The sequence below is a fragment of the Chlorocebus sabaeus genome, chromosome 26, assembly GCF_047675955.1.
Source record: "Chlorocebus sabaeus isolate Y175 chromosome 26, mChlSab1.0.hap1, whole genome shotgun sequence".
Classification (NCBI taxonomy): domain Eukaryota; kingdom Metazoa; phylum Chordata; class Mammalia; order Primates; family Cercopithecidae; genus Chlorocebus; species Chlorocebus sabaeus.
This window is the reverse complement of record NC_132929.1, coordinates 40078332-40105357: the sequence shown is the minus strand read 5'-3', so window position 1 is coordinate 40105357 and position 27026 is coordinate 40078332. Positions and strand designations below refer to the sequence as shown.

Here is a 27026-nt window from a genome sequence, read left to right as displayed (position 1 = left end):
AAACCATCCTGGCCAACATGGTGAAATCCTGTCTCTACTAAAAATACAAAAATTAGCTGGGGGTAGTGGAGTGTGCCTGTAATCCCAGCTACTTGGGAGGCTGAGGCAGGAGAACCGCTTGAAACCAGGAGGCAGAGGTTGCAGTGAGCCAAGATTGCGCCACTGCACTCCAGCCTGGCATCAGAGAGAGACTCTGTATTTTTTAAAAAAAAAAAAAAAAAAAAAAAAAAAAAAGGTACAGGCTTGGAGTCTCCAGCCCCAAAGATTTTATCCAATAGGACACTTAAACTTTGTAAAAGCTCCAGAAGTGACTCTGATATGCACCTTAAGCTAAAATGTCTCACGACCAAGAAACTCTGCAACCTGAATGTTAATTTCTATAACAGTATGCTGATGTGGTTGATCTAAGTATGATGACTATGTATACCTCCTTTCTTTTTCTTTTTTTTTTCTTTTTTTGAGACAGAGTTTCATTCTTGGTGCCCAGGCTGGAATGCAGTGGCCTGTTCTCAGCTCACTGCAACCTCCTCCTTCCAGGTTCAAGCAATTCTCCTGCCTCAACCTCCCGAGTAGCTGGGATTACAGGCACACTCCACCACTCCACCATGCCTGGCTAAGTTTTTGTATTTTTAGTAGAGATGGAGTTTCACCGTGTTGGCCAGGCTGGTTTCAAACTCCTGACCTCAGATGATCCACCTTCCCCAGCCTCCCAAAGTGCTGGAATTACAGGCGTGAGCCACCATGCCCAGTCTCTATACCTCCTTTCTACAACACTCTGTTATTTTTCACTAAGGTTTGATTCAGTGCAGAGCTAAGTATCTGACTTCTGAAGAAACAAAAAAGAAAAAAAAAGGGACACATAAGCCAGGAAATATCTACTCTGAGCTGGGTGAGTTAGGTACCAGTTTATAAAAACTTTTTACAGTTAAGGAACCAAAAACAAACAAACAAACAAAAAAAAAAACACACACAAAAAAATCAATCAATGCTGTGTGGAAACCTGTAAAATAAAATAATAAAAGATAAAAATAAAAATAAAAACGAACTCATTACCAAATGAAAACAGACCCCAAGAAAGGATTTAATGCCCAGGTCTGGCTCATCAAAACATAATCTAGTATTTGCCACCAGGGCTGTAACCCAGCAGTCTTAAATTTAAAAAGCAATTAGAGTATTTCACAGGTACACAAATTGAATGTCCCAATGGACAACAAACATTTCAGGGTAAAAACTGACCACCTCAAAACATCTAAAAACTGTCTTTTTTATTTCCTCACAAAAAAGTAGTAGCCTCCTTTTAAGCACAGGACATACATTCAAAAACGCCCAGTAGATGTCTGAAATGGCAGATATTATCGAACCCTACATATACTAGGTTTTTTTCTTTACATACGTACCTATAATAAAATTTAATTTATAAATTAGACACAGTAAGAGCAGGTGTGAACAGTAAGACACAGGTTGTGAGCATGGTGGCTCACACTGTAATCCCAGCACTTTGGGAGGCTGAGGCAGAGGAATCACTTGAGCCCAGGAGTTTCAGACCAGTCTGGACAACTAGCAAGATCCCAACTGTATAAAAAATTTAAAAATTAGCCCGACGTGGTGATATATGCCTGCAGCCCCTGCTACTTGGAAGGCTGAGGCAGGAAGATCACTTGAGCCCAGGAGTTTGAGGCTGCAGTGAGCTGTGATCGTACTACTGCACTCTAGCCTAGGCAACAGAGGGAGACCCTGTCTGTTAAAAAAAAAAAAAACAACAAAAAACAAAAACTAAAACTAAAACACAAATTATAACAATGTGTTGTAATGAAAGTTATGTCAATATGGTGTCTTTTTCTCTCTCTATCAAAACACTGTTCTGTACTCACCCTCTTTGTGATGATGTGAGATGACAAAATGCCTACGTGATGAGATGAAATGGGATGAATAGTGTTTAAAACTTAGTGATTTATTTATCTCTGGAATTTTCCATTTAATATTTTCACATGTTGGTTGACTGAGGGTAAGTGAAATCACAGAGAGCAAAAACAAGGATAAGTGGGGGACTACAGTACCTCAATCCTCATTCTTCTCTTGACTGTTCTGGCTACCTCAGCTAATCCCTTCAAAAGGCTAAAATCTGTACCTTACAAGGATTAGCAGAGAGAGGAAAGAAACTTCCTATACGAAAACAATCATGTTATCTTCATTTCAATCTTTAGGAAAATAATTCAGAAGAAGCTGGTTATATCCAAAGAAACTGACCTTAATGGAGAATAAACAAAAGCCATGGTTCTCAACCTGAGATCAGCCCTCTGCCAAAAGAAGTCCAACAAACACTTCCAAACTGATCAAACAACAAAACCCCAAACTTCAATGCCTCTAAATGCTCTGAATCAATCTCTCCCTCAAGCCTTCTTGGAAATCAGTAGGAGTTGGAATATTAGCTATCATAAATTCATTATTTTCCAAAGCCTTCAGAGGATTAATTCTTCAAAGTCTCTAAGGATATCCTTTCTCCTTAATTTCACAATGATCTCGCACCTCAAAGCTAAGAACAGTAACATCAGCAACAACTAACATTTATTGGTTACTTACTATAATGCTAGGCACTGTGCTGTGTGCTTAACATCTTTTTATCTCATTTAATCCTCACAATAACCCTATGAAGTCAGTACTATTATTTACTTTCTCCACTGAGACGAGAAAAGTGGGTCTTTTTAAAATATCGCTTCTGTTCTTCTGCTCTCAAAGTCCCAAACCCTTAGATATTCATTCCAATTTTAGGTTCCTGTCAGTTTGTCCACAAAGAGTTAAAGATATATACGGCTATCACTCAAAGAAGAGAAAAAAATCATACCTACTGCCCAGTGTTACATTTTACCCTTTCAAGTTTTTGGAAATTTCAATTTCACTATTAAGAGGGACGGGTGCTCTACAATAGTAGATATCAAACTTTAGTGTGTATCACAATCAACAGGACCGCTAATGTTAAAATGCAAGTTGTTGGGTCTCAGCTGGGCACAGTGGCTCATGCCTGTAACCCCAACACTTTGGGAGGCCAAGGCAGGAGGATCACTTGAGGTTAGGAGTTCAAGACCAGCCTGGACAACACAGTGAGACCCCGTCTCTAAAAAAATTTTTAAATTAGCTGGGTGTGATGGCACACACTTGTAGTCCCAGCTACTGGGGAGGTAGGAAGTGAGGTAGGAGAATCACTTGAGCATGGGAGGTTGAGGCTGCAGTGAGCCTTGATTGTGCCACTGTATTCCAGCCTGGGCAACAAAGTAAGACCCTGTTTCAAAAGAAAAAAAAAAAAATTTGCTGGGTCTCAAGTCTAGAGTTTCTAACTTTAGGGCCTGGGAAGAGGTCTGAGATCCAAATTTTTATCAAATTCTCCGATGCTGCTGATACAGGGCCCATTAATTTATATGAAGGGAAAAGGAAGTAATCCCCTCTCACCTTAGCTATCACCTCATGTGAAGACACTTCTCTACAGAGTACTTTCAACAAGACAGACACTTAGAGTTTAAAACACCTCCAGGGTCTGAAAGCTTAAAGATTTCTTTCTTTTTCTTCCCCACTTCACACTAAGGCTTCAATGGCACTACTAACATGAAGGTACATGAAATCCAGAAAAAGGAAAATTAAGGACAGAATGTTTGTAAACTTTGCTAAGAACTTCTTACCGCTCACATTTTACTTCAGCCTGAAGTCTTTCCTTTAGGCCTCCTTGAGCAACAGATGCAAAAAGAAAAGTAGATTCCTTTGTAATACCAACCCCCAAAACAAGGATGGGCTCTTAAAATATAACAGAGCTTTGCCCTATGAACAGAAAATCTCAAAATGCTCCAAATTCCTCCTTAGTTCACTTTAGCTATCACAAAGGTCTCTCTTTTATCACACTATCCTTCATCTCAAAAGAGCCATTGCTTTTATCCAGGACTGACCCAAAGCCTACACTTTCTTAGGTAGCTTAAATATTGATTATGTCAATGTCATCGAGGATGAATGACTTTAGGGAATAGGATTTGTTAAAAATGTCTCCTTGGTCAGCCAGGAAAGGTTCTTCTGTGGGTGCTCTGAACCATGACTAAACTGTACTGAGAGAAATATATTTTAAAATATTAATATGGTCTGGCACCTTCCTGATGCTAATGGTTCCAGGCCCACCCCAATGGCACAACTGGGAAATTAATTGAAGAGAAAAGCCATCTTCCCTCTGCTCTCTACTTTCAGATGCTCCTCCTCCACAGCTTTGCCATGCACAGACTCATTCTATACATATACACAGAGATAGGACATGTTCATACACACAAATAACTCTCCACAGGAACTGAAAATCAAAGCCTAACCCCATGGTTTTTAAGTGAGCAAGTCCAATTTCCTTCTTTGTAGCTCTTGACACATGCTGGCTGGGAGCCGTCTGGAGTTTTTCTGCCTTGTCCCTGCACCAGAAGGCTCTGCACTGCAGGTCAGGGGATGATAAGGAAATGAACAGTGTAATTTCCAAGGCCTCTGAACACAGCCCTGTCAGCAGCTCTGGAGGCGGGTTACTCAAGCATGGCTTGAAGAGTGAAAACCACAGAGAGAGGGCTCAGACAGCCAGCAGTGGCAGGATCTCAGCTGTGTATGTTACTGCCACCTCCAGCCTGAAAGCCCAAGCCCTGCTGCCTCCCTGGATGAGCTCTGCTGGTAAAAGCTCTTATACCCAAATGGCAAAAATATAAGTTCACACTGGGGGAGGAAGATTAAGGGCTAAGACTTAGATTTTTTTCCACGCACTCTTGTGTAGAAACAAAAACACTTAGTGCTACTCCTGTGTCCGTGAGATTGCATATGCCGGCAAAACTACAGTAACATCCATCCAACACACCCAAACCCACACCAGGGATATGGCCAGAAAGGAAGCTCGATTCATATCGAGGTCTGAAATTCAACATATGAAGTCTGAAATTCAACAGGCTACTTCAATACGCCCTAGGCTAATTTTTGGTCTTCCCCCTACCTCCAACTATAAATATCAGGGGCTTTAGAACACATCACCACCATGAAAATTTCCCCACCTAGATTTTGAACTTCTTCAGACCATAGTGCTAAAAATCTTAGCTAACACGTTTATCTGTTCATACTGGGATTCCTGTAAAGTGGAATGTTGTTGTATTTCAGTACATTATTGCCTAAAACAGACTAAAACCACTTTCCACTCAAACTGTATTTTTCTTTTTTCTAATATTTATTGAATGCTTCCCAAGTGCCAGGCACTAAGTGTCTTATCTGAATTAGCTAACTTAATCTAAAGACAAACTTAATAAGGTCAGGTGTGGCAGCTCACACCTATAATCTCAGCACTTTGGGAGGCCAAGGTGGGTGGATCACTTGAGCCCAGGAGCTCGAGACCAGCCTGGCCAACACAGTGAAACCCTGTCTCTACTAAAAATACAAAAATTAGCCAGGCATGGTGGTGCATGCCTGTAATCCCAGCTACTCTGGAGGCTAAGGCAGAGGTTGCAATGAGCAGAGATTGCACCACTGCACTCCAGCCTGGGCAGCAGTGTGAGACTCCTTCTCATAAATAAATAAATAAATAAATACAAACTTATGTAGGTGCTGTTTCTCTCATTTTGCAGAAAAGAAAACTAAGGAAGAACAATTAAGAAACTTGGTCAAGATCACTCAGTAAGTAAGTACAAAGGTAGGATACAAAGCCAGGTAGGTAGTCTGGCTCCAGAGTTCACACTTTTTAAAAAATTTATTATTTTTTTGAGATGAAGTCTCACTCTATTGCCTAGGCTGGAATGCACTAGTGTGATCACAGCTCACTACTGCAAACTGAACCTCCCAGGCTCAAGCCAGGACGCCTGGCTAGAGTTTATGCCCTTAGCCACTAAATTATACGTAAGAGTTGATGCGAAAATCAATTTAGAAGGCTGGTGTTTTAAATGAGAAGTGGCCCCAATACCTATCTTGAAAGGAAAATTCACAAAAGGTTCTCAAACTTTGATGTATATAGCAATTATCTGGAGAGACTTCTGGAAGTACAGATTTCTGGGCCCTTACCTCAAAAACTTATTTAGCAGATCTGGGGTAGAGTCCAAGAATATGCATTTTTGATACTCTGGTGATGTACATGGTTTTATGGGACACCCTTTTAGGAACTCTGCTCTAGATGGTAAACTGTAAGCCCCTCAAAAAGCAGAGACTATTTCTGTTTCATTCACCAGTGTATACCCAATACCAAGTAGAAAATCTAGTATCTAAAATGCATCCAATTAATGTACTGACTGAACGAAAAGTGATAAAAATTATCCAACAGTTTATCTTCTCTACAAAATACTTAGTAATATCCACGATACATTTGAAGGTCTGCCTATTAGTGATGTGTCCAAGGAAGAAGCACCAGAACAGGGTTTTATTCTTACCTGCAATTGCCAAGTAAAGAAAGAACTATTCCTCAATTATTACAATGAAAATTTGGCTGAATGACATATTCCAGAACATACACACACATATCATAAGTACTCAAGCTCAAAGTAGCAGTTTTAAAGTAACTTTTCTTCTTTATAAATAACAGGATAGGTTCAATGCCAGCTGTAATGGTTATTCTTTGCAAACATAATTCATTACCTTATCTAAAATCCTAAACTCAAAGATCCTTTGTTTATTGAATGTCTACAGTATTAAAGTCACTGTGAAAAACAAGTGAAAGCAGTTTTGGGGTAAAAGCAATTTTGGAGTATGTAAGCATTTTCATCTAATGTTTCAAGGTAGTCTTTACATTGGAAAAATGGCTGGGTGTGGTGGCACACACTTGTAGTCCCAACTACTCGCGAGGCCAAGGCAGAAGTGCATAAGTGAGACCAAGGCAGAAGTGCATAAGCCCAGGAGTTCAAGATCAGCATAGGCAACATGGCAAGACCCTGCCTTAAAAGTAAGAAAATAGGCTGGGTGTGGTGGCTCATGCCTGTTATCTCTGCACTTTGGGAGGCCAAAGCAGGTGGATCACTTGAAGTCAGGAGTTTGAGACCAGCCTGGCCAACATGGCGAAACCCTATCCCTACTAAAAAAAAAAAAAATTAGCCAGACATGGTGGTGCGCACTTGTAATCCCAGCTACTCGGGGAGCTAAGGCAGGAGAATAGCTGGAACTCAGAGGCAGAGGCTGCAATGAGCCAAGATCGTGCCACTGCACTCCAGCTTAGGTGACAGAGTGAGTCTCTATCTCAAAAATAATAATACTAAAAAAATAACAAATAAAGTAAGAAAATGGAGAATCACAACATGCCATAAGAATTTGGTGTCTGCAAATCTGGCTTTGCCAGTGACTACCTGAGAGATGCTGGGCAAGTCACAAGACCTCACTGGTCTTAGTTTCTTCTATAAAATGAGGAAATTGGACAAGATAATCTTTTTCTGGGACCACCTTGAATTACAACACCTAGAAGGAAAACAGAGTTTCTGAATGAAAAAATAAATTAAGCTTGTGGTTACAGAATGCAACTCTGTCCGACATAAATATCAACTTCTTTTTAATGTTTTCCATGAAGGAAAATGCTTGAGGGCATTTGGTTTCAGGAAGCAAAGCTGACTGCTATGCCATCAATAGCTGAGACATAACAGCTAGTGGAAGAAGGTGTTAAGAAAGCCTTGGATCAGAAGGAATAAAAGAGACCTGACCTTGGCTGGGCAATGAGGGACTGCAATACAAGAGAACTGAGCTAGAAGGCACAAATTAGGGCAGGAATACAAAACCAACAGCAAAGGAAGATGCTCTTAAGAACACAGGATATGATAGCACGCATGATCAGAAGTTGAAAGAGCAAAGAGCACATTTTATGGTTTTCTTTGTATCCTAAACTAATGGGGGAAGTGGTAAATATATGCGGCATTCTGAAAGCAGCAGAAGCTGACATTCAAACACGGGAAAAGCAAAGTGCAGTGTTCCTACCGTGCAAGATCAAAAGCAGCAGCTAAAGACATGTGAGGGGTAGTTTCTGGTTGGAAACTTCTAGATCCTTTCTTTAACTACTAGAGCCTACTTGGCTATTTTATATAATTTCGGGGAAAAGAAGGAGTCTCACCTTAAACTCCTGGTCATAAGCCCTGACAAAGTCAGCACAGATAGATCGTTGCCATCTGTGGTTTGTAAATTCCTTTTTTCTTTCCTGTCAGAGTGGCGACATAAGCACTAAGCTCAGGACACTGAGACAGGCGCCTGCCCTCCTCCCTACCTCCCCTTCCATCCCTAACTTAACAACTCATCAATCAAACCAAAGGCAGGGGAACAGGCAGGAGCCGGAAGGCTCTGTCTTGTTTATTCCTCAACATTCCCTCCCCCATCTCTTCAGCTGGCAGGAAGTATGAGACAGAAGTGTTCAATAACAATTCAGAGCAGCAGCAGTTGCTAAGAGCCATCTCTGGTCTCTACTAGAACTCTGGGAAACAGCACAGAGAGAGCCCTGTCAGAGGAAGGTATGATGAGCAAAAGTGGGATCCCATGAAGGGAAATCCACATCCTCATCTGATAGAAAATTTCCTAGGCCATAGCCTGAGATATCTACCTTCACAAGAGAGAAGAGCATGAGATAGATAATTTCTCTCTCTCTCTCTCTTTTTTTCTTTTGAGACAAGGTCTGGCTCTATTGCCTAGGCTGGAGTCCAGTGGTGCCATCTCAGCTCAATACATCCTCTGCCTCCCAGGTTCAAGCTATCCTTCCACCTCAGCCTCCCCAGTAGCTGGGACTGCGGGTGCACACCACCCATGCCTGGCTAATTTTTGTAGTTTTTGTAGAGATGGAGTTTCACCATGTTGCCTAGGCTGGTCTCAAACTCCTGAGCTTAAGCAATTTGCCCACCTCGGCCTCCCAAAGTGCTGGGATTACGGGCATGAGTCACCAGGCCCAGCCAGTAATTTCAATATTCAAATCTTCCTCATTGGCTAGTAGTCAACATTGCAACTCTGCATCACGGACTTCAGTCAAGAAACTTCCCAAATTTTATGAGTTCTTCCTCTTCATGACAGCTCCCAGTTTAGAGGATGCAATTCCTAGATTATATCAAAACATCTGTTTAGCTATTTTGGTTCTGTTGGTTGTCCCTACATAGAAACATCCCAAACCACAGGCAAGCCCATTTCTCAGAGACAAGATTTTAAAGACGTTTTCAAAGACTTTGCTTATAAATTATAGTACTAATCATCGCATACTCACTGAGCACCTCTTATGCCCCAAACCGAGAGATTCTTGTTTCTCAAAAGCTGCTCCTCTGCATGGTTCCTAACTTTCTTTCCTTTAATTTGCCTCTTCTGCTGCTCCCAGTCCAGAAATGTTCTCTCCCTGCACAGCATGTTTTAATCTCCTAGCAACTTCCAAACATTTATTTCAATAATTATTTATTTCAATAGCCAAAGGTAATATGGAAAGGCACCCCCAGAACCAGACTGTCCAAAAGGGTTGAGGGAACAGGGGAAGGAATGGAGAAAGCAGGTTCTTGCTTACGGTTACATGAAACTGTATAGCAAATTTTCTGCTTCTAAAAGTAATTGCCAGCAATTTTCTCTTTCAAAAACTGAAGCACAGTCTCTTTCCCTTTTCTTTCTCATTCTGCTGTCCCATTCTCACAGTCTCCCTGGGAGGCAAAGCTTGTATGACAAAGCAACATTATTAAGGGACAAAATTCCCTGGCACCAAGATGTATTCTTAGCTGAATATACTGCATCTTTTAGCTCAATTATAATCTGAAGGGCAGCCACCCAATCAGTCCCTGCACCTATATGTGAGAAAATGGGTTCCATTTGCTTCTCTGTTAGAGACAATCATGGACATTTACACTTAAATCCAATATAAAGCTAAGCAATATTAATCCTTTCAACCACAGACTACTACAGGGCTTAGAAGGTTGCAACATGAGTCAAGTACTCTAAAATTTAGACAGGAGAATGAAGGTCATCCTCAGAAGTACTTTTTAGCACAGGAAGAATAATGATTATGAATATGGATATATGGCAAGAGTTTCTTGAAGCCAGATGTAGGGAACAGTCTAATGGGCCTGGAACAGAAGCAACAACTGCTAGTACTCCTAAGCCTCTTTAAAACAGTATTATCCATCTGTACCCGAGAGAAAATAGCAAATCACAGCCAGCACAGGATGAGCCAAGCTAGTAACCAGCTGGAACTTAACTCTGCTGAAGTGGACTATAGCATCTGCCACCTAAATACAGGCAGCCTCTCTGGCAGCTGCCACTGGTAAAAGGGAATGAGCCACTGTATTATTAGTGGAAGAAACTCACAGTCCTGTTACTGGAGAGACCCAGATGTTGCTAAGAGCAACAGATGTGCCAGAGGCAAAGACCAAAATACCGACAGCAAAGAAAGCATGAGCTACCACTGGAATCCAGGCACCACCACCCAAACATACACATCCAGCCTTTATTTATTAACACTTACATATGGAAATAGGTATTCCCTGCTGCAGCTGATGTAATTACAGAGAAATCAATTTATACTGCATCTGCTGGGATCAGCTGAAAGCACAGGGTGAGCAGAGCACAGAGCAGAAAATCAAGAGCCAATGAACAGCTCACCACAAGGCCACTGTTTTGCAGGAAATTATAAGCTGCTGAACTTTAAAGCTGCCTGAGCTGACCCGAGACTCACACCTATTCTCCTCCAGCCCTGCAAGTTCCATTTCCTGAAGCATGAACTAAGATCATCTTCCCAGAGGAGGGACCAGTTCTAACCCCTCCTGGGGCTGCAGGCACCTGTCCTTTCAAGTCAAGCAGAAGGCAAGGTATCATTACACTGTTTGGCAGCTATTGAACCACCAGGAGACTTTGATTCCTAATAGTTGTGGGAGATACCTGGCACAAAGCTACACCTTTAGTGGCCAAAGAATCTCTTTCTAGGCCAAACTGTCATAGCTACAACAGTAACTCATAAGATCTAAGTACCTCAAAGTACAATGAGTACCTCTTGCCCCAAAAATGTGGCCCTTTGCTCTTTGGTAGCCAGCAACAGAACACTTGGTAGATATGCCATGAAATTTAACCCTTTGTTCTACCAGAGACCCAACAGCACCATTTATCCCATCAAGAACGTACTCAATCTATATTATGACCAAAGGTGTATTGTTTATCAACTATTATGAGTCTGATGATGAAATGCTAGTCAAGCTGGGAACCAAATAAAGGTTTGATGCCAATCTCTACCAACAAGTGTCTGAGTTGGGCAAAGACAAGGTGGGAAGGTCTCAACTCAGACTACAGAAAGTTCATTTTACAAAGTAGCTGCCCCCAACAACAAATATCCTGTTCCAAAATGTCCAGGCCTGCTGTAAATGAGTCTGTAGGGGAATCCTCTAATTTGGAACAAAACCACATTATCATTACCAGCTGCTCTGACCTTGTAATTGGTCATTACCCACACTAATGAGCCTCCCACAGAGTACACATAGTGTTTGGCAGTTAGTCCAGGGCAGTTCTGACTGGCAGTCAGTGGGCAGCCATATCTGGCCACCTCTTACCTTTTCAGACTTGACTTTCTTTAGCGGGCGACACTCATTCTCCCCTTCCTCTGGCTCCGGTTTAGTTCCCAAAGGATTGAGCGCTGCCCCAGGCTCAATAGCTATACTCCCAAGAGGTTCCACAGCTCCTGTATCCACCCCTGCACTTCCATCATACTGACCACCCCGTCCTCCCAAGGGAACTGGCTGGAGGACCCCAGGATCCTTTTCTGAACAAGTCCCCACTCCTTCGCTTCTCTCCTTCTTGCTCTTAGATGAGCTGTTCTCCTTCTCCTTTTTGGAACCGGCTACACTGCGGGATGCCTTTGCCGCCTTCTCTGAGCCCTTGGGAGCAATAGCAGCAACCAGGCCTCCAGCATTGGCACCATCTCCTGAGCGCCCCTGCACCTCTTTCTTGCTACCTGCCCCCTCACTTGGAGTGAACAGGGAAGTCCCTGGAGTGGGTTTGCTAGTGTCTTTGCCACTCTTATTCCTTTTGGATTTTGATTTGCCTTCCTTCCCTTGAGGACCTGGCACTGGGGTCACAAACTTGATGTTGTCTGGTAGTGTGGCCACAGCATTGGGAGCCGGTATCCCCACCTCCTTTGAGCCTGACATTTCCAGTTTCTGCTGGTCCTTTTCCAGATCGGCGTCCAGGTCAATGATGAGATTCCCTACTCCAATGTCCCATTCATCCCCACTGTCGTATGTCTCAACCGGGTTTGCATCCACTCCTTTCCCTCCGGAGGCTCCACTGCTCAAGGACATCTTAGAGTCAACGTCCCACCTCAAGATTCAAGGCTCTTCCTTGCCCCCAGCTTTCCTATTTTCAGCTTCAGCTATGTTCTCAGACCTGCCACATTGGTCAGTACATGCCCAGTGGACAACATCATTGCTGGAAAAAGAAAATTTAAAAAGCTGTTAAAGGAAACAATATAGGCAAGAGACGCCGGAAATAAACTCCCACACAAAAAAAGACCCTTCCTATGGGGCTATCATATCACAACAGACAGGACAAACAGGTTCAATTGTATTTCTAACCAAGTTACATTGGACCTAAGGAAAAATCAATTCCCACTCCATCTCCCTAGGGGAAAGTACAGTATTTCCAATTGCCCAGAGATTCCATGGTAAGTCTTAACTAGGAGTCCTCTAGAGTTAATTTCCCATTCCTAAGAGAACTATTTCTACTACCCCTGTCAGCTGGCAATACTCCCTCAATCAATACAGGTCCTGGCATATCATAGATTCAAGCTCCAGCACAACTTTACTCATGCCCCCATTTCTCCTTGCTTTTTCTTACATTATCAGAGACTCAGGACATGATCTAGCAAAAGCTTTAAAAACCCTCTAACAGGGTCTGTCTCTAGTACAAATAGTATAGATTCCTCCTATCACTGGGAAGGAAAAGTCTTATAGTTAAGAATAAAAGAGAAAAACAAGCAGAACTGGGGAAAATGCAACTTCAGGACAGGGGGCTAAGAAGACTGAACTAGGGACAATCTCAGAGGGGACTCAACCAATCAGCTTAAGTTCAGAGAAACTAAATCAGCCTTCTCAAACTCCAGGTTTCAAATTATATCTCAATAGCAGGATTCAAAGTGGCCTTTCCCACTAAAATAGGAAGACATGCAAAAAAAAAAAAAAAAAAAGAAAAAAAAGAAAAATGTTTACTCTATGAAAAACTGGACACTACTAAAAATCCTAACACCAGGATGTAGGATAACTCTTTACTTTCTCATGTAATACTGATGGCACTGTTTTGACAAACACCAGGCCTCACACCACAGGAAACAGAGATTGGCTACAAAAGGGGGTGGTGGTGATGGGGTATTAAAAAGGCAATTTACAGCCAGGCACCGTGGCTCATGCCTGTAATCCCAGCACTTTGGGAGGCAGAGGCAGGTGAATCACCTGAGGTCAGGAGTTCAAGATCAGCCTGGCCAACATGGCAAAACTCTGTCTTTACTAAAAATACAAAAATTAGCCGGATGCGGTGTCAGACACCTGTAATCCCAGCTACTCGGGAGGCTGAGGCAGGAGAATCACTGGAACCTGGGAGGCAGAGGTTGCAGTGAGCTGAGATCACGCCACTGCACTCCAGCCTGGGTGACAGAGTAAGACTCTGTCTACACTATCTCCTGACTAACGAGACTTGAGGAGTGTGCCATCTAGAAAACCTGGCAGTCAACGTATACCATCCAGTATTATTTTATGATAAAGCCAAAGAGTTCTGTTCTTGCTTATTCCTCTGTCCACCATCTTTCCGCATCCATTAAATTTTTTTTTTTTTTTTTTTTTGAGTCAGAGTCTTGTTCTATTGCCCAGGCTGGAGTGCAGTGGCGTGATCTCGGCTAATTGCAACCTCTGCCTCCCAGGTTTAAGCAATTCTCTTACCTCAGCCTCCCAAGAGGCTGGGATTACAGGCATGCGCCACAATGACCGGCTAACTTTTGTATTTTTACTAGAGACGGGGTTTCGCCACGTTGGCCAGGCTGGTCTTGACCTCCTGACCTCATGTAATCTGCCTGCCTTGACCTTCCAAAGTGTTGTGATTACAGGTGTGAGCCACTGTGTCCAGCCAAAAAGTAATTTTTATAAGATAATTGAGTAGAAAGAACAAGCCAGTGGTGTCACAGTGAATTCTGCAAAGTGGATCTCAAACTTTATAGAGATCTGTAAATGCTACAGATAGGATAGAGACAAGACAAATTGTACTTTTTTACCTACTCCCTCAGAGTAATGTCAAAGAACTAGGGTGTAGGGGCAAGAAAAGATGTCACAGTAGGAGAACAAAGGAGAGGAGCCAGGTGAATGCCTGCTAGCAACTGGAATTTAAGAGGAAGAGGTGTGCACATTTATCTGCCGTTTAGCTGTAGATGTGGAAAGAAAATATATCCATTACCCAAGTGGAGACCTTAGTGTTAACAGCAACCAACCACTAGTTATTAGTAAATGCCAAGTCTACATAGATCCTACTTTATGAGAGAAGAGCAAAACGTGGGGGTGGAGGATATGATGTAGAAACTATGAAAAAAGTTACCCACAAGGTAAAGGAAATATAATCTCTTACAAAGTGATACCTTGAGGCCAGGCATGGTGGCTCACGCCTGTAATCCCAGCACTTTGGAAGGCCAAGGTGGGAGAATCACTTGAGCCCAGGAGTTCGAGACCAGTCTGGGTAACATGGCAAAACCTCGTCTCTATAAAAAATACAAAAATTAGCTGGGTGTGATGGTAATGCCTGTAGCCCCAGCTACTCAGGGAGCTGAAAGGTGGGAGGATGGCTTGAGCCTGGGAGGTCAAGACTGCAGTGACCTGAGGTTGTGCCACTTCACTCCAGCCTGGGTGACAGAGCGAGACACTGACTCAAAAAAAAAAAAAAAAAAGAAAAAGAAATGATACTCTGAAAATGATCTAGGATTCTGAAGAAATCAGTAAGCTATTTGGAATTCTCAACACTACACAAGAAGACTTGGCCTCCATGAAATAGCATAGTAGATACCTGTTCATTTGTTAGAAAATCTTTTATTTATTGCCTACGATGTGCCAGGCACTAAATAGGTGCTGAAAATACAGCAGCAAATAAGACAGTGAGTAAGGCAATGGAACACGGTACTGAAAATAATTTTTCTATTATGACGGGCAGAGGGCATCTCTAGAAAAGGAGATGCCAACTGAATTTCCATGATAGAGAATGATTAAAGCACAGTTCTTCCCTAAATCATAATTTTTTAGTTCTCTAATCTTTGCAATTGTGGCTAGACTTAGAGTGTAACCTACATTCATCTAAGGGTTACTCACTATCCTCAGTATGTAATTTAACCATTAAAACAACCCCACCTTGTTTTATCCTTAGAAAAACAATAAAACTTTCCTTAGTTTCAAAAGACCTTCCTCTAGAAAATAGAATGGTAATAGAAGAGAGACTCTGGAGGAGTAAGGAAAGCATATAAAACAAAAATGTTAGTGCTCACTGAGAGCTTCTGACAGTTCTCAGTCTACTGTACTGCCTGCCCTGCTGCAGGATGCATGATAAACAAAGTATGCCAGTAAGGAAGAGAGCACTAAAAAGATAACAGAGGCCAGGCACAGTGGCTCACGTCTGTAACCCCAGCACTTTCGGAGTCCGAGGCAGGCAGATCACTTGAGGTCAGGAGTTCAAGACCAGCCTGGCCAACATGGCGAAACCTCATCTCTTCTAATAATACAAAAATTAGCTGGGTGTGGCGGCATATGCCTGTAATCCCACTTACTTGGGAGGCTGAGGCACAAGAATCACTTGAATCTGGGAAGCAGAAGTTGCAGTGAGCCAAGATCATGCCACTGCACTCCAGTCTGGGCGAGACAGTGAAATTGTGTTTCCAAAAAAAAAAAAAAAAAGTTAACAGGTTAAAATGAAAATGTGTAACTTAGTTGGAAGGACAAAAGGATATAATATTTAAAAAACTGCAAGGAAACAAAAAATGCAGTATCAATTAAAATTCATAAAGAAAGCTGGACACAGTGGCTCAGGCCTGTAATCCCAGCACTTTGGGAGGCCCGGGTGGGTGGATCGCTTGAGGTCAGGAGTTCGAGATCAGCCTAGCCAACATGGCAAAACCCTGTCTCTACTAAAAATACAAAAATTAACCGGTGTGATAGTACATCCTATAATCTCAGCTACTTGGGAGGCTGAGGTAGGAGAACCCAGGAGGCAGAGGTTGCAGTGAGCCAAGATCGTGCCACTGCACTCTAGACTGAGTGACAGAGCAAGATGCCATTTCAAAAAACCAACCAGCAAACAAAGAAACTACCTGAAATACTAAAATCAGTTTAATGTAGCATAAATTTAAATAAGTCCTATAAATACAAATATCAACTGCATTTTGTAATCTGAAAACTCAATTCAGATATTAACAATTATCCCTGAATAACATGTGAGGCAAAACCAGTACTTTGATAATGTACCTCAAAAAGCCTTAAAAAGGAAAGACAAACTGTAAGTTATAAAGCTTACACTCTTTCAAATTCCTCTTGTTCCAATTCCATATGCCATGGCAAATTGTTTTGTTTTTTGGGATTTTTTTCTAGTAAGCAAGTAATACTGCCATTATACTTTTTTAAAATTGTACTTTTTCTGAAACAGTAGCTGAAGGCAAAAACAACATCTGATGATCTGTGCTCATTTCCAGATTCCACATCTTAAGTGTGATATTAATAAACTGAAATGATGTACTACAGAGCACAGTATGGTACAAGACTGGGAAGCCATTTCATAAGAGGAAAGTCCTTAGAAACTGGGATTCTTTAGTCTGGAAAGGAGAACATTGAAGGAAGACAGGCTGTTAGCTTCAAATATATGATTGTGCCAGGCAAGGTGGCTCATGCCTGTTATCCCAGCACCTTGGGAGGCCGAGATGGGTGGATCACCTGAGGTCAGAGTTTAAGACCAGCCTAGCTAACATGGCGAAACCCCACCTCTACTAAAAATACAAAAAATTAGCCAGGCGTGGTGGTGGGCACCTGTAATCCCAGCTACTTGGGTGGCTGAGGTACGAGACTGGCTGGGAGGCAGTGAGCTGAGATCGTGCCATTGTACTCCAGTCTGGGTGACAGAGCAAGACTCTGTCTCAAAAAGAAAAAAAAAATATGTATATGATGTCTGCAGTGTGGAAGAGAGAAAGTAACTCTGTGACTCTGAGGGTAGAAATAGAGTCAGTGAGTAGAAGTTACAGAAAGACAGATATTTAACTCAGGAAAAAGTTTAATATCCTGAAATTCCCAACAATGACCCACAATGTTTAATGTCTATTTTACTGAAAGTATTTAAGCAGAAAAAGCATAATCACCTGTGAAGCAAATACATAAAAGATTCCCCTGTGTGTGGTAGGGTTAGTCTAGACATGCCTAACGCCTTTTTCAAATTTATAATTCTATTAATATATCTATCAAAAAGTGCTTTTCCTACTAGAAAACTACCCAAAATTTCTGAACGACCAGAATGCAAAGAAAACATATCCCAAGGACTGATCTTTGGTGGTCCTGATGTTCTTTTAGAAAGTCCCTATATTCCTATTTTTGAGAGTGAAGAGTTTTCATAAGTACTACTTTTCAACCAGGTGACTTTTCAGAAATATAGGTTTCCAAACCCAGCAGGCTTCATAGTAACTTTGGTGGTACATTTCCAAAGATACACTGTAAAATTGCCAAGGATTCTTCAATCAGCCTGGCTGCAGCAGCCAAACCACTTCCCATCTGCTCCCTACAGCATCCCTGGCTTTATGCAGCTAATAATCAACTCTTTGACAGGTCATTGCAGAGATGTTTAACCCCAGGAGGTAGGGTAACCAAAATGCTAGTGGGAAACGAAAAGCACTGACCTCTTGCTTTCATGGCAGAGAAACTGTGGAATCAGGAGAACCAATATCTTACAGAGACCACAAGGCATTTAACAACTTGCACAAGCTTCTGTGATAATTTTCCTCTCCTTCTGCCTAATTGTACTCCACTTCCTTCTTCAGGACTGCAACTCAACAGCCTCTGGAATCACTTGTCCACCATGAGTTGTCAGTACTATCTGTGTTTTGTTCCTACACCTGATCGTTAAGAAACTCCTCTCTACATGGACATGTTTAAGGGACCAAGATAGGTCATGACAACCACTTTCCATACCCTGTATTTACCCAAAGCATTCCTGCTTAAAAAACGTATCATAACAACATCCATCTCTTTGACTCCCAGCCCACAGGCTTGTACAGTTGTAAATCATACATTTCAGGTCATTAATTGCAATTTAAAGGACATATGTCAGAGACCATACCACTCTTCTACCTCAGGAATGAACAAGGCCTCTCCTTCCAGAAGGGTAAGAATGAAAAAGAGTTTTCATGTGAGGGTTCTGTCCCAGCTCAGAGAGCAAAAACAGCAACTGGACCCTACTCATATCCAAACATAACAAGAAACACTACATTTCTTTCACCCCAGAGAGATCTCTGTATCCATCCAAGAGGGCTTCAAAGAGTCAATTCCTTTAATTGGTAACTACCCACAGATAATCCAGTATAAGCAGTAAATTGTCTAATACTGTTCTACTGTAAATTTATCTGTCCTCTCCTTTTCTTATGGATTTTGGATCAATCCTCTTATAGGCTTTGGCCTGAGCATGTGATAGTTACATATGAATTATAATCTGCTTGAGACCACACAGGTCACACATAAAATATGGATATTAGGGCTATCTGTCTAGCCAGGTATTCCCCTCCAAAAGCTGCATGCCGAAGTTAAAATGCTATACTCAATTCAAGGAGGGTAGCATGGTGTAGTAAAAAGAACACTGAACTCTGAGTCAGGAGATGTGATTTCTGGACTCAAACTTCCATTGACACTAGTTAAGCTGTTTCATTAAGTATTTTCTCATTATAAGATGGAGGAAGAATCTATCACATTCTAAGCATATCATGAGGATATAAATCTGAAAAATGTAAGACAAGTCAAAGCTGGGTACATCACCTCACGACTGTAATCCCAGTACTTTGGGAGGCTGAGGTGAGAGGATCACTTGAGCCCAGGAGTTCTAGACCAGCCTGGGCAACATAGCAAGAACCCATCTCTACTTATTTAAAAAATAAAAAGAAAAAGAAGACAACTTGAAAATATATGACCCAACTACTCTTATAAGGTTCTAGTCTGAACTTAGGAGGAACTGTTTCATGGTTCTACCTTTTACAAGGCATCTAAAGTATTAAGAAAAATAACGGGCCGGGCACAGTGGCTCAAGCCTGTAATCCCAGCACTTTGGGAGGGAGGCCAAGACGGGCGGATCACGAGGTTAGGAGATCAAGACCATCCTGGCTAACACGGTGAAACTCTGTCTCTACTAAAAAATACAAAAAAAAAAAAAAAACTAGCTGGGCGAGGTGGCGGGCGCCTGTAGTCCCAGCTACACGGGAGGCTGAGGCAGGAGAATGGCGTAAACCTGGGAGGCGGCGCTTGCAGTGAGCTAAGATCCGGTCACTGCACTCCAGCCTGGGTGGAAAAGCGAGACTCCGTCTCAAAAAAAAAAAAAGAAAAATAACAGAAAATGTTAAAAAAAAATTTTTTTTTTACAAATTAAATTACAGGTTGTATCAATACCCATTTGAGTTCTATGAAAGGAAATGGCAATCTTTTCTTCTTCCATGAACTCAGTGATTAGGGTTTTCCTTTTAGGCTATGCCTACCTTCACATGTTGCCTTTTTTTTTTTTTTTTTTTTTTGCTTTGAGACAGAGTCTTGCTGTCTCCTCAGGCTGGAGTGCAGTAATGTGATCTCGGCTCACTGAAACCTCCGCCTCCCAGCTTCAAGCAATTCTCCTGCCTCAGCTTCCCAAGTAGCTGGGACTACAGGCATGTGCCACCACGCCTGGCTAATTTTTTGTACTTTTAGTAGAGATGGGGTTTCGCTATTTTGGCCATGCTGGTCTCGAACTCCTGATCTCAGGTGCTCTGCCTGCCTTGGCCTTCTAAAGTGCTATGATTACAGGCGCAAGCCACCCCGCCCGGCTAGATGTGGCTCCTAAAGCCATACACTGTAGTGACTGACAGACTCCATCTTGCTTCAGAAATCTCTCAGGGACAAGGTACCAATCTCAAGATTCATGGTTTTATTTATTTATTTTTGAGATGGAGACTTGCTCTGTCGCCCAGGCTGGAGTGCAATGGTGTGATCTCGGCTCACTGCAGCCTCCACCTCCTGGGTTCAAGCAATTCTTCTGCCTCAGCTTCCTGAGTAGCTGGGATTGCAGGGGTGCCACCACACTCAGCTAATTTTTTTATTTTTGATAGGGACAAGGTTTCACCATGTTGGCCAGGCTGGCCTCAAACTCCTGACCTAGTGATCTGCCCACCTCGGCCTCCCAAAGTGCTGGGATTACAGGCGTGAGCCACCATACCCGGCAAGACTCATGGTTTTAACATCTGTACTACCTCTTTTGCCAACTGTTCTAACCCACAAAGTTGTTGATCCCACTGATAGGATAGGCCTTCGAATATAAACTGTGTGAGGTTTACAGAATTTGATGTCTCAAGGAACTGTCAATAAACTAATAGGATACAACAAAGTTGCTGAGAAGGTAACCATATTATACCATCTTCCCTGAATTCTAGATGTTGCCCTGAAATCAATTCATACTTAGCCAGCTTCAGTATGGTTAGTACAACCTGTAAACCATCCTCAGTGACTCTCAGCTTACCCAACTATAAAAACAGGCATCTCCCTCTCAACCTGCCACACTTCATGGGAGCTTGCTAATCAAATGAATTTCCACCTAGGGCTCTAACGAGAAACAATCACCTTCCCTTCGGGCCTCTCCCTTAATTTATTACATTAATTACTGTAACAAAGGAACTGTGTCATCTCCTCAAGTACCATAGCTCTCAGCTTATATCTCCAATGGAGATTAGATAAAGAACAGACTAACAGAGCCCATTTGAGAAGACAGATCCAATTCAACAGGGCTTATCTGACCATGTGTCACATAAGGACAGGAGAGCAAAACAGCAGCATCTCTTAGTCCCTGAGTCTTTATATGCTGCAACTCATCAATAGTTTTATAGTCCTCACAGGCTGCTATTCTCCAACAAAGATTACAAGGCTTGACCTGTTTCATTTCACATAAGCAACTGACTCTTCCATCAGCACATAGCAATTCAATTGGGCTCAGGTTTAGATCCTTGGTGTTTGTCACTACTGCTCTGTGCCAGCATACATCCCACAATAGTGTAAATGGTATACTGAATATGTAAATAATTCAGTCCTGAACCTATAGAGATTCACTTGGTGAAAGTGATCCACATAGAAAACCCTTACCAAAGCCTGTGTATAGGTAGGGCAAAAAGCAGAGGCAGATGATCTAAAGTAAACAATTTTTAAAAACTATTGGCCAGCAGCTGGGCACAGCGGCTCACGCCTATAACCCCAGCACTTCGGGAGGCCAAGGCGGATAGATCACCTGAGGTCAGGAGTTCGAGACCAGCCTGACCAACATGGAGAAACCCGTCTCTACTAAAAATACAAAAACTAGCCGGGCGTGGTGACGCATGCCTGTAATCCCAGCTACTTGGGAGGCTGAGGCAGGAGAATCGTTTGAACCCAGGAGGCAGAGGTTGCAGTGAGCCGAGATTGTGCCATTGTACTCCAGCCTGGGCAATAAGAGCAAAACTCCGTCTCAAAAAAACAAAACAAACAAAAAAAAACACTACTGGCCGGGTGCAGTGGCTCATGCCTTTGTACTCCTAGTACTTTGAAAGACTGAGGCGGGAGGATCACTCAAGCCCACGAGTTTGAGACCAGCCTGGGCAACATAATGGGACCCTGTCTCTACAAAAATAAAAATAAAAAATTAGCCAGACATGGTGGTGAATGCCTGTAGTCTCAGCTATTTGGTAGGCGGAGACGGGAGTATCGGTTGAGCCCAAGAGGTTGAGGCTGCAGTGAGCTGTGATCATGCCACTGCACTGCAGCCTGGTGACAGAGTGAGATGCTGTCTCAAAATAAACAAGTAATTAAAAATTTAAAAATAAGCTCTGCCATGCCTCTTCCCCTCATAATTGGATGGCTATGTAGCCCTTTAGAAGTTCTTATCCCCAGAGCTAAACTTTTTGTGCTAAGAAGGTGACTTCAAATTGTTAGAAAAAAAGTAGCTGGGCATGGTGGCTCATGCCTGTAATTCCAGCACTCTGCGAGGCTGAGGCGGGCAGATCACCTGAGGTCAGGAGTTCAGGACCAGCCTAGCCAACATGAGGAAACTCTGTCTCTACTAAAAATACAAAAATTAGCCATGCATGGTGGCGGGCACCTGTAATCCGAGCTACTTGGGAGGCTGAGGCAGGAGAATTGCTTGAATCCAGGAGGCAGAGGTTGCAGTGAGCTGAGATCATGCCACTGCACTCCAGCCTGGGTGACAGAGCGAGACTCCGTCTCAAAAAAAAAAAAAAAAAAAAAAGGGAATAGTGGAGATGGTACCATTCAAAACATCTAAAAAACTAGGCTTGTGCTGGGCAAGGTGACTCAAGCCTGTAACTCCAGCACTTTGGGAGGGCAAGGCGGGTGGATCACGAGGCCAGGAGTTCAAGAACAGCCTGGCCAAGATGGTGAAACCCCGTCTCTACTAAAAAAAAAAAAAAAAAAAAAAAAAATTAGCCAGGCGCAGTGACAGGCGCCTGTAATCCCAGCAACTCGGGAGGCTGCGGCAGGAGAATCGCTTGAACTTGGAGAGCGGAGGTTGCAGTGAGCCAAGATTGTGCCACTGCACTCCAGCCTGAGTGAGAGAGTGAGACTCCATCTTAAACAAAACAAAACAAAAAAGCAACAACAAACTAGGTTTGCACACAGAACTGTTGTGTCGAAGCATTAATTTCCTTTTTTTTTTTTTTTTTTGAGATAGGGCCTCACTCTGCCACCCAGGCAGGAATACAGTGGTGCAAACACAAGCTCACCACAGTCTTGACCTCCTGGGTTCAAGGGATCCTCCTCCTGCTTCAGCCTTCTATGTAGCTGGGACCACCACTATACCTGGCTAACTTTTTCTTTCCTTTTTTTTTTTTTTTTTTTTTTGTAGAAACAAGGTCTCTGTCGCTCAGACTGGTCTCAAACTCCTGCATTCAAGAGATCCTCTCACCTTGGCCTCCCAAAGTGTTGGGATTACATCACGCCTAGTTCCTCATCTCTAAACATAGTCAAATTCATAGTCTCAGGGAAAGGAAAAAACATTTAGCATTTTTTCAGAACAGACAATGAATTACCTTCATTTTTTATATTCTAGACCTTATCTCCCTTTCCAGATCTATTCTACAAGAAGCGCTAGAGTAAATCTGAGGGGACAAAGAAAACTTCCCTTATCAAAACATATAAATAAGGCTAGATTAGCCATAAAAAAGGGTGGGATCCACATAAATATCCTTAAAGATACCTAACACTACTTCTCCAGCCTTGAGGTATGCTCACAACTGCCACCATTTTGCTTCAAGGATGTCTCATTTGTTTCCTCCACTACACTGCAAGCACCCTGAGGGCAGAGGCGGTCTCTTTTTTGCTGACCATTGAAGAACCAGTGTTTGGTTTACAGTCCACCTTCATTAAGTATTTTGGTCAACAAATGAGTGAATGAACACTGTTTTCCTCAATGAGCAGAATCATATCAATGCCCTGCTGGCATTTCTCCTCTCCATTCTTACTTCACCTTGATTTGTCACTAGTTGTAAACTCTCTCAATTAGCAGTCAGCCTTCAAATCTACTAGATCAGAGTGTGGATTCCTTTCTCCAGGAAAAAGAATTCAGATTCGTTAAGAATCTAAGGGAAATGTGCCTGTAATCCCAGCACTTTGGGAGGCCGAGGCGGGCAGATCATGAGGTCAGGAGATCGAGACCATCCTGGCTAACACAGTGAAACCCCGTTTCTACTAAAAATACAAAAAAAAATTAGCCGGGCGCAGTGGCGGGCGCCTATAGTCCCAACTACTTGGGAGGCTGAGGCAGGAGAATGGCATGAACCCGGGAGGCGGAGCTTGCAGTGAGCCGAGACTGCGCCACTGCACTCCAGCCTGGGCGACAGAGCGAGACTCCATCTCAAAAACAACAACAACAACAAAAAATAAAATAAAAAAAAAAAGATTCTAAGGGAAATGTTAAGAAAACAAAGCAGCTTCCATATTTCTTAAAATTCCTAACCATTTCTGAGTATTATCTTAGCCTTGCAACAGTCTCATTCATGCACAGTTGCTTCCCAAAAAAGGACTAGTCCACAAACTCCTGAGCGCCCCCAGGTATATATTTAAATGTATAATAAATGTAAAATTTCTATCAGACTTAAACAATCCAAGTGTCACACTTAAAACACCTATGAATTGGCCGGGCGTGGTGGTTCATGCCTGTAATCCCAGCACTTTGGGAGGCCGAGGTAGGCAGATCACAAGGTCAGGAGTTCGAGACCAGCCTGGCCAGTATGGTAAAACCCCGTTTCTGCTAAAAATACAAAAAAAAAAAAAAAAAAAAATTAGCCAGGCGTGGTGGTGCTTGCTTGTAGGTCCAGCTACTTGGGAGGCTGAGGCAGAAGAATCGCTTAAACCCAGGAGGCGGAGGTTGCAGTGAGCAGAGATTGTGCCACCGCACTGCAGCCAGGGCGACAGAGTGAGACTCTGTTTCAAAAAAAAAAAAAAAAATTAGGCCGGGCGCGGTGGCTCAAGCCTGTAATCCCAGCACTTTGGGAGGCCAACACGGGCGGATCACGAGGTCAGGAGATCGAGACCATCCTGGCTAACACGGTGAAACCCCGTCTCTACTAAAAAATACAAAAAACTAGCCAGGCAAGGTGGCGGGCGCCTGTAGTCCCAGCTACTCGGGAGGCTGAGGCAGGAGAATAGCATAAACCCGGGAGGCGGAGCTTGCAGTGAGCTGAGATCTGGCCACTGCACTCCATCCAGCCTGGGCGACAGAGTGAGACTCCGTCTCAAAAAAAAAAAAAAAAAATTAAAATTAAAGCAAAAAACAAACAACAATAAAAAAGAACACCTCTGAATCAAAGGTGAAAAAAGTAGTCATGAAAAGTGGTCATGCCTGGGGAGAGGGATACCAACTGGGAAGAAACACAAGGGAATCTTGCAGGGTGCTGGAAATAAATGTTCTATATCTTGAACTGGATAGTGGTTACATGGCTGTATACATATGGAAAAACTGAGTTGTGCACAAGACTCGTACACTTACTGTACTTTATTACATACATATTATACTTTTTTAAAAAGTAAAAATACCTACGAACAAGAGAATTGTCTTGCTATAACACAGTCCTGATCCTAAAGTAGTAGTACATGTAAAGGGAATCATGCCATTAATTGTCACAGGTTAGGCTATTTAGAGGGATAACAGGAAGGGAGGGATGAAGGGAGACAGCAAGAAACTAACTTACAGATTACTTGATGTTTGACTATGAAATTTATAGATCTGTTGGAGAGTCTGAAAAAAATTAATCAGAAATACGGATATAACAACAAACCAAAAAAAAATAAGTAATAATATTAAATCCTGGGGGGGGGAAGTTGCACCAAAAATGTAATAGTAGTGTATCAGATGGCTCAATAATAAACATTATTTACTCAGCACAATAATGAATATCCACCTAACCAAAAATTGTGATACAACTATATTGGGATGATTTGATAAGAACAGAAGAGCAGTAAGAGAACACATTATTATTTAGAAAAATGGGAGTAAAGGTCAGGCATGGTGGCTCACACCTGTAATGCCAGCACTTCGGGAGGCTAAGGCGGACAGATTACTTCAGGTCATCTTGGCCAACATGGCAAAACCTGCCTCTACTAAAAATACAAAAAATTAACATCGCATGGTGGCACATGCATATAGTCCCAACTACTCAGGAGGCTGAGGCATGAGAATCGCTTGATTCTCATGGGAGGTAGAGGCTACATTGACTTGAGATCATCTCCACTGCACTCTGGGCTGGGTGACACAGTGAGACTGTGTCTCAAAAAAAAAAAGCTGCCCCACTATTTGACTTTTAATACAAAGTTCGTAAGAAAACAAAAATAATTTATCTATTATTTGGATAGATAAAACTTTTTGTTGTTGTTGAGACGGAGTCTCGCTCTGTCGCCCAGGCTGGAGTGCAGTGGCGCAGTCTCGGCTCACTGCAAGCTCCGCCTCCTGGGTTCACGCCATTCTCCTGCCTCAGCCTCCTGAGTAGCTGGGACTACAGGCACCCATCACCACGCCCAGCTAGTTTTTTGTATTTTTTAGTAGAGACGGGGTTTCACCGTGTTAGCCAGGATGGTCTCGATCTCCTGACCTCGTGATCCGCCCGTCTCGGCCTCCCAAAGTGCTGGGATTACAGGCTTGAGCCACCGTGCCCAGCCAAAACTTTTTTTTTTTTTTGAGACAGAGTCTCACTCTGTCACCCAGGCTGGAGTGCAGTGGCATGATCTCAGCTCACTGAAACCTCCACCTCCCGGGTTCAAGTGATTCTCCTACCTCAGTCTCCTGAATAGCTGGGACTACAGGTGCATGCCACCACACCCGGCTAATTTTTGTATTTTTAGTAGAGACGGGGTTTCACTACGTTGGGCAGGCTTGTCTTGAACTCCTAACCTCAGGTGATTCGCCCGCCTCAGCCTTCCAAAATGCTGGGATTATAGGTGTGAGCCACTGCGCCTGGCCGATAAAATAAATTTTAAATAATTTTATGAAAAGTCAAGGATATAATTCCTCAAATACTCCTGGATTCCCTTAACAGGTTATTATAAAATGTACCAATCCAATAATTTATCAAAAATCTTATTGTGGGAGATGGGAGAAGGGGACAGTAGAAAGGATGTGGGTATGGCTATAAAAGGACAACATGAGGGACGTTTGTGATAATGGAGCTGTTCTGTATCTTGACTGTGGTGGTGAAAACAGTACGACTCTACATGTGATTAAGTCTGCACAGAACTGAAAACACATATATACAAAATTGATTATGAGTAAAATGGGGAGGTCTGAACAAGATAGACGGCTTATATCAATGTCAAAATTAT

General features: G+C 42.6%; 1 protein-coding gene across 2 annotated transcripts in view; it reads right to left on the bottom strand.

Annotated features, from left to right (window-relative positions):
• Positions 1-27026, bottom strand: part of ZNF609 (zinc finger protein 609) — a 239881-nt gene that overhangs the window by 186015 nt on the left and 26840 nt on the right. Inside the window, exons 1-2 of one of the 2 annotated variants that reach the window (XM_073012231.1) lie at positions 14564-14796; positions 11502-12375 (exon numbers count right to left, since the gene is read on the bottom strand). In XM_073012231.1, coding sequence (XP_072868332.1) covers positions 11502-12248 — 747 coding nt within the window. In that variant the 5' untranslated portion in view covers positions 12249-12375; positions 14564-14796. Of the gene's footprint in view, positions 1-11501; positions 12376-14563; positions 14797-27026 lie in introns of those variants that run through there. The other variant, XM_073012230.1, reaches the window with a different exon arrangement.